Raw genomic sequence first — 8,170 nt, 5'->3', positions numbered from 1 at the left:
TATATATATATATATATATATTTATATATGTTGAATTCACGTGAGAACAACATGTATTCGTAAGACCCGTGAAACCATTTTTTTACGCTTGAAACTTCACAGCAAAACATTGTAAAAGTAAATAAAAGCCGAACCTTCACATCAAAACACTGTGAAGGTTACCTTCACAGCGTTTTGCTGTGAAGTTTTAAGTGTAAAAAAAGTGGTCTCATAGGTCTCACAATAACAGATTGGTCTCACGTGAACCCAATATGTGTGCGTATATATATATATATATATATATATATATGTATATATATATATATATATATATGTATATATATATATATAGTTGGGTTCACGTAAAACCAACCTGTTTTCGTAAGACCCGTGAGACATTTTTTTACATTTGAAACTTTACACCAAAACGTTGTGAAAGTAAAAAAAAAAAAAACGAACATTGACAGCAAAAACACTGTGAATGTTGTTACATTCACAGTGTTTTGTTGTGAAGTTTCAAATGTAAAAAAGTGTTTGTTGTGAAGTTTTGAAATAGTTGGTTCCCAACTTATCAAATGATTTACAGTTCTCATTTATACTTTCCCCTGCATATGTATATATATTGTAGTACATATGTACGTGTATCGTAGTCGTATGGTATGAGTTTATACGAATGTGAAATATATATATAGGAAAAAGGGCGGTGAAAGGTAGCATGACCGGAGGAATTAAAGAAACACAAGAAATGTTGAACTTTTGTGGGGAGAACAACATCACATGTGATATAGAGACGGTTACTTCTGATAAAATTAACGAAGCCTTAACCCGACTGGCCAAGAACGATGTCAAGTACCGTTTCGTCATCGACATTGCTGGCAAAAACTCGAGCCTTTAATCCAATGTTTTAGATCAAATCGTTATGTATTCGTGTCCGTCATATTGTATTTTATTTAATTTTTTAAAGACGGTTTTCCAGATTTCTATAATAAATTGAACAATATGTTTTTCTATATTTCATGGTGTATTTGTTAGTATTGTTGGGTTTAGGCATGGCAACAGGGCAAGGATGGGGCGGGTGTTGTAATCCCCGATCCCGGTTTTTAGTAACAGCTCCTTGGCCTAGGCCCGGTCTCCAACAGGTATGAAGATTAACATCCTGTCCCCGGTCAAACCATGGTCAAACCCCATTTCTTTTCAATTTCTTATTATTTAAAGTCCAATAACAAGTCATCAGAGACCAACTATCAGAATTTCCAAAGCCCATATACTATTAAATGGATATTAGTATACCGAGTATGGGTCGGGTTGGGGGGTACAATACCCAGCTCGAACTCCGGTTTGAGTCTACCAGGGATCTCCGACCCTGAGACCCGTTTTAGTAGGGAATCCTTGTCCCGTTTGGGTCGGATGAGTCGGATTCCTCACCAGGTCGAAGCAAATCACCATCCTTAGTTGGGTTATTCTTCTAAGAAAATTGATGTAGAATTTGACTGTGGGTAAAAAGTGATATAAGAAAACAATGAGGGCTGGAGGTGATAGTTTTTAAACTATAGGGAGTAAACATGTACAAAAGACATTTTACTTTAGCAGTTGTAACCATTTACCACCAAAATGGGCGGAATGAAACTCGTTCCCGCCGATTTACCCCCAGCCTCTCTGTTTTCTCCTGAAACCCTCTCCCTCTTTCTGTTGCGTTCAACAAACAAGATACGGCGACGGCGAAAGGTGGCGGCAAGGTAGCCACGAAGGCTGTTTGTTGGCTCTGCAGTGCCTTTCTCCAAGAAGGCCTTCGAGTTTACGGTTCTTCGTGATTTCAAGCAGGTATTCTCTTATACACACACACACATATATATATATATATATATATATATCCATATCGGAATCGATTTTAGGGTTTATTGGTTAAGAACTTTCACATTTGTTATGATTTGTGTTGCTAGACTTGCTAGATTTGAAATTAGATACACTGGAATAGGATTGTGATTGTTTCTTGCCAATTTTGGATCTCGAGTGCCAATTACATCTACATGATGTCCACAAATTTCATGTGCACTTGTATATAGCTTTGTGCTCTATGTATTCATGAAATTAGATATATGAGGTTGTGAACTTGTGATTGTTTATTGCCAATTTTAAATGTTAAGTACTACACTACAACCTTGGTGATGCCCAAAATGTTTAATGTAGTTGATTTTCCGTTAAAGAGTCATAGTTATCTGTTTTCTGATTATGTTTCATCACGAGCAGTGAACTCTAGATGTAGGGGTTGGCAATTGCACTTGAAATAGTACACCTCAATTCTACATTATGATAATTACGTTGATATGTCTGAGTATTCCTTGGTTTCCATCTTGATAGTGCAATTTCTCAAATAAAGGCTAAATTATTTGAGAATTACTCTTAACGGTGAATAATCAAATGAGAACCACAAAAAGGTTGAGAATTGCGAGAACCAGTAATCATGTGTTTGTTAAACAATGCATACGTTGTTTCATAGTGTGATTGGTTTTATGGTGTATTTTTTGTTTAACATTGTGACCATCCTCTCGGACCCGCTAATGATCATCGCCTTGGTAAGCTATTACCAATGTTTGTAAAACCAAAAATCTTTGGATTGGAACTCTTGTTTTCGTTCTTTATCTCTCAAATTTAATATGAAACAACATATTATTAGTGGTTCATATGGTTCTCAAACTTTTTGTGGTTCTCTTTTGATTATGCCCCTATTTCTAATTGCATTATGTTTTCTTTCTACATGAACATCTTATTCTAAATTTCTAACACAATGGCATGCGATTATATATCATCCTTTTCTCCACATACCACATGGTAAGTTAAACTGAAGTAAATATGATTTCAAATTGATCTTTCAATCTGTAGCGAGAACCTTTTTATCGAATATTCATTAAACAGTAACCATTATGACAAAAAATACAATAAATATGCATATACTTCAGTGATCCTTCAAACTTCTGGACGAAATCCAAATGAACATAAAATGCAAACAATTTCAATCAATTACCTCCCTTCAGCCAATCTGGTTCAGTTTACCACTCTACAATCTAACCTAACCTCTTGGCCACCACCACTGATGCTGCTCATCTTGATCATGGATTTCACAAATGCTTTCTCAAACTCTTGTCTTGAGCTAGCAAACTTTGAGACCATTGCATTTGTGCTTGCCATTGTCACCAATGATTGATCAGATGAAAAAATACTCTTACCTTGGAGAAGTAACTTATAATATCTGTTGTCGAATGTAGTGGGTGTAGAGTCAAGATTCGCCCCTGCRTTTTTTACGGTGTTTTGTGCCGGGCAGACCCTCTTTAAACTGGCTGCAAATGATGATTTCAGTGTTGGGTCTACGCTTTGCTTTGAAGCAAAGTTGTGTATCCTGTTCTGGAATGATGAGCAATGAGCGAACCCGAGAGTATGGCCTCCTGCACAGGTAAAAGTTAACCTTTATTCAACTGGCTTATTTTGCCAAGTCTAGAGGCTAACTCATTAAATTTTCACTCTTCCGGATTATAGGCGTGTTTTAGATGCAAGATTTGGTTGATTACCTGAGAGTGCAACTAAATCTTTCATGGAAAGACCTCTACGTGAAAAACTTTGTTGCAACTGGGAAATGTTGAACGTTGGAGCTGGTAACTGTCGTGTTTCTGTTGCCTTCGAAATTCTTCCATCCTTTCTTCCTTTTGGCACATCCCATGTTGGCCCTCCAGACTACATTCCATCACATTCCAAAAATCCCAAATTTTAACATCATAATACATAAAATGTGTAACATATAACTTGTCAACAAGAACATTACTGACCAAAGTGACCGCATCTCTTGCTGCTAAGGCCAAGATATCAGCACAAGARACGGTTTTAGGACACACAGCCTCTACTGCTTTCTTGGCATTGTCGATCACGTAGAATGCATGCAAAGATATGTTTGGAGGTCCATCTTTCTCAGCTTTGTTCTTCCCAGTTGAATTCAACAGCACAGAAGCATCACATCCCTTCAAAATATAAGAGTCAATAATCAGACAAAATAATATAGTAGATCTGCCGCTGTTACTTGTAACTTGCCCCTACGACCATCCTTCTTTTATACATGACACAGAAAATACAAATTTTGTGGAAGAACAGTAGTCACCCTGATAAAGCAATCATGGAAATGCATTCTAAGAAGTGCAGCAGGAACTGTTCGGTCATTCAACATGGCTTTCTTCACGACACTCGTAATGGCTGATTCGGCCTGTGGGCATGTTTGGTCATAGTAGTTAGAACTCAGTGCATTGATCACGTTAAGACGAGCTACTCCCAACAATACTAAACCGAAAAGAATTGAAAAGATGGTGTTCTTGGCTGCCATTGTTGGAAGCAAAGTGCTTTTAGGTGATTCTTGGATGTTATGAATAAGATGGAGAGAAAGTTTGGGTATTTGTAGGGAAAAGGATAAGGTATTGTAAGGATAAATATTCATGCATGAAGGTGTTAGCAAATCAGGTGAGCTGAAACCTTTATTGTAATAATGATTCATACAAAAGCAAAAGTTGTTGAGGTTTCTATAACAAAGATAATGCACATATATATATATATATATATATAAATATATGTTATATTATATTTATAATTCACTTTGTCAATGGGTTGACCTGGATTTTAACCCGGAGCAGCAAAGGCTTGTCAAAAAGCATTTGTGTTTTACATGTTACATGAACCAATACGTCCACGTGAATCCTTTTTCGGGATATAGCTTTTGTCGTTCATTAGTTGAGTGTATCATTAACCATTCTTTTGGGTGAATCCCCTGTCCCAACAGATTTCCGTAGGGTTTTGAGTTTATTTATGAATGACATTGTCGCTGGAATTGAGATGTTATTCAAATAGAAAGATGACCCTTGGATGCCGAAGGCGTCTTTGGGTAATCTCATAGTTCCTATAGGATGGATGATGAACATGGGATCCGTCTATATATATAGATCATGTGAGAATAGAATTTAAGGTAAGAAGTGTAAGAAGGGATTTGGACCATTGATCACTTTTAATCCCAAAAAAACACATGAATTGCGCTTTAGAAAGGAATTGATCTAATGTATCTCATTAGTGTTGATAAAGTGGTATATTTCAAATACGGCATGTTCATTTGTACAACCCAATTAATTGAGATATTTATAAAAATGATGAAAGTTCATTTATTATGATTTGAATATTAACTAGAGTTCATTAATTATGTTCAATACTTTATATTAAGAAACAGTCAAAACTTTTATGAAATCATATATTCATCAAATTAAATGAATGGTTGAGATTGAGTTGTATTGGTTGTATAAATGTAAAAGGGTTGCATAATAACTCACCTGTATATATATATATATATATATATATAGATCGTGTGAGAATAGAAGTTAAGGTGATAAGTGTAAGAAGAGATTTGGATCCTTGATCACTTTTAATCCCAAAACAACCCATGAATTGCGCTTTAGGAAGGAATTGGTCTTGTTTATCTCATTAGTGTTTGATGAAGTGGTTCTTATATATATATATATATATATATATATATATATATATATATATAGATCGTGTGAGAATAAAAGTTAAGGTGAAAAGTATAAGAAGGGATTTGGACCCTTGATCACTTTTAATCCCAAAACAACCCATGAATTGTGCTTTAGAAAGGAACTGATCTAGTGTATCCCTTCTCACTGAAACTTTCATTCTCACCAGAACCTAACCCTGTAAATATAAGACGACTAGAAACCAAAAAAAATGCATACTTCTTTGACCTACAATGATTTGTAATTTTGAGTACTCCATTTATTCACTCGAACCTCTTTCCCAGTTTTGTTTTCCTGGAATGAGAGTTTTGGTGTATTAGGTGGAATACATTTGGTGTGCAGAAGAGAACATTAAAAAGAATATGAGTTCGTTAAGATTGGTTGAGGAAGTCAACCACTCTATCTAAGAGTAGATGAATAGAACCAGTGTTTGTTGTGGATGGGGTCAAAGTTTAAGTCAGGGAAAATTGTATAAAATTGGAAGGTAATTTGTTTCTATTCCTTTTTTAGAAACCGACTTTTGAATACCCTTTTTTTATGTTTACGATAAGATATCTTAAATAAGAAAGTTCTGTAAAAATATATTGCAAGAATGAATTTTATATAATACTGACAACATTATCGCAGTAGACCAAAATGGCGCTAGACAAGGCGCAATGATGCTCAAGGAGGAGATTTTGAAGCCAACAAGTTTCGACAACATTGGATGACAAAGTGAGTAGATTATTACCAAGAAAAATAAACTACCCGGACGTTTTCTTTTATTAACTTGGATATCCAACCCGTTATGCGAGCCGACTAATCCCAGGGCGACCACCTGCTTTGCGGGTAGCCCGGAGTCACCACATTTGAAACTTCTTGGCCACAAGGGGATTTTTATTCCTCCTTGGATTTGAACCTGAGATCTCTAGACACTTTGATCTTTGGACCCCAAGCTCAATCTAATCAGGCACCATCCTTGTGGTTAACTACTCGGACGTTGAGCTGCTTGTGTTAGGGTAACTACTCAATCTCTCTCTGTATTTGTGTGTATATACACATACACATACATAAACATACTAGAAAAAATTTCGAAAGAACCTTGAAAAAAAGAACCAAAAACTTACTTAAATCGTTGTATTGAGATAATTTAACGGATGTGATTAGAAAAGGTTAAATGGTCTGGTTTTCTCTACTTGGTTCGTACCAGAATGAACCAAGCAAAGAAAGATCGACCTCTGAACATTTTCCTTCGTGTATGCTATATAATCATTTTTAATGACATTCATCTTCTGTTGTAATAAAAAAAATTGGATAAATTCTAATTGCATTTTAATTTACAGCCCAAAGGTCTAAACTGGGACATGCCCGAAGGCTGAAAAGATGACAAGGTGTCAAAAGTTTCTAAAACCAATCAATTGTCGGCTCAGCCATCAACATTGACCTTTTAGGAGATCAGTGGTTCAAACCTCACCAAATATGAGGAGGGTGTGTGAGTTTATTTGTTGCATTTGCTGTATATAAATATTATATACTTAAAAAAAACATTTCTCTACTTGAGCAAAGTTTTTCTCTCTTACTGACGAAAACCAAATATATTTTGAGAACCTAGAAACCACTTATACATAAATTAATAACTCATCATGTATGTATATGGTACTCTATCTGTATGTATATAGGGATAAGTTCAAATGAAAATCATTAATATTTTGAGAACCTGAAAATCAATTATACACGAGTTATTAATAATGAATAACTTCTGAAATAGTTGGTTCTCAACTTATAAAATATTTAGGGTTCTCATTCAGTTATATATATATATAGGGCTGTAAACGAACCGAACGAACACGAACGGAGTCTTGTTCATGTTTGTTCATTTAACTTAACCGAACAAACGAACGAACACGAACGGTAAACGAACGGAAATCTTTGTGTTCGTGTTCGTTCGCTTAAAAATAAGGTGTGTTCGTGTTCGTTTATGTTCGTTCGTTAACATGCTAAACGAACGTAAATTAACGAACATAAACGAACGGGCTAAATGAATATAAACGAACAAGTTAAACAAACATAAATAAATATTATTTGATTTCAAAGTAAATAAATAAAAGATTATATATTAAATTTAATATATAAACGAATATAAACGAACGAATATAAAGAACATAAACGAACGGTAATGAACGAACCTTCACGAACATAAATGAACGAACGAGACTCTTGTTCATGTTCGTTCGTTTAACTAAACGAACAAAAAAATTTGTTCATGTTCGTTCATTTATTAAATAAACGAACTTTCCGCCGAACGGTTCGCTGAACGTTCGGTTCGTTTACAGCCCTATATATATATATAGTGTTAGGTTTAATGAGAAGCTCCAAAATTTTAAAAATGAGAAAATCAATTTCAACCACTAGTTTAAAGCTAGAAGGGTACTCGCGTAATGTAGCGAGATACATCTCGATTTTAATGTTTTATTTTATTCTCTGTCGATGTTATAATACGATTTTATGTGTTTTTAAGAAAACAATAATGATTTTATTTTTGAATAAAATATAAATTTAAAGATATTATAAAAATTTGAAAAAATATATATAAATATCAAATCAATTATTTAAAAGTTCTCATTTTTTATGTAATTTCTTTAATTTTATTATAATTTAATTTA

The 8,170-nt window shown here is 34.5% G+C and overlaps 2 protein-coding genes across 2 annotated transcripts in view; one reads left to right on the top strand and one right to left on the bottom strand.

Annotated features, from left to right (window-relative positions):
- The window catches only part of LOC112509274 (probable cinnamyl alcohol dehydrogenase 6), a 6,420-nt gene extending 5,434 nt beyond the window's left edge, over window positions 1-986 (top strand). The window contains exon 6 of the mRNA XM_025114141.1: window positions 672-986. Within this exon, the coding sequence (XP_024969909.1) occupies window positions 672-874 (203 nt within the window). The 3' untranslated portion in view covers window positions 875-986. The remainder of the gene's footprint in view (window positions 1-671) is intronic.
- Window positions 987-2,856: 1,870 nt separating this feature from the next.
- LOC112509843 (peroxidase 64-like) lies at window positions 2,857-4,454 on the bottom strand. The gene is made up of 4 exons (XM_025115031.1): window positions 4,124-4,454; window positions 3,798-3,986; window positions 3,543-3,705; window positions 2,857-3,419 (listed from the first exon to the last, which is right to left on the bottom strand). Exons 1-4 carry the CDS (start codon window positions 4,451-4,453, stop codon window positions 3,022-3,024), a joined length of 1,080 nt encoding a protein of 359 aa, XP_024970799.1. The 5' UTR covers window position 4,454; the 3' UTR covers window positions 2,857-3,021.
- Window positions 4,455-8,170: the final 3,716 nt, after the last annotated feature.

Source organism: Cynara cardunculus, assembly GCF_001531365.2.
Source record: "Cynara cardunculus var. scolymus isolate 2C chromosome LG 3, CcrdV1, whole genome shotgun sequence".
NCBI classification, from domain to species: Eukaryota; Viridiplantae; Streptophyta; class Magnoliopsida; order Asterales; family Asteraceae; genus Cynara; species Cynara cardunculus.
This window is presented reverse-complemented; position numbering and strand designations above follow the sequence as displayed.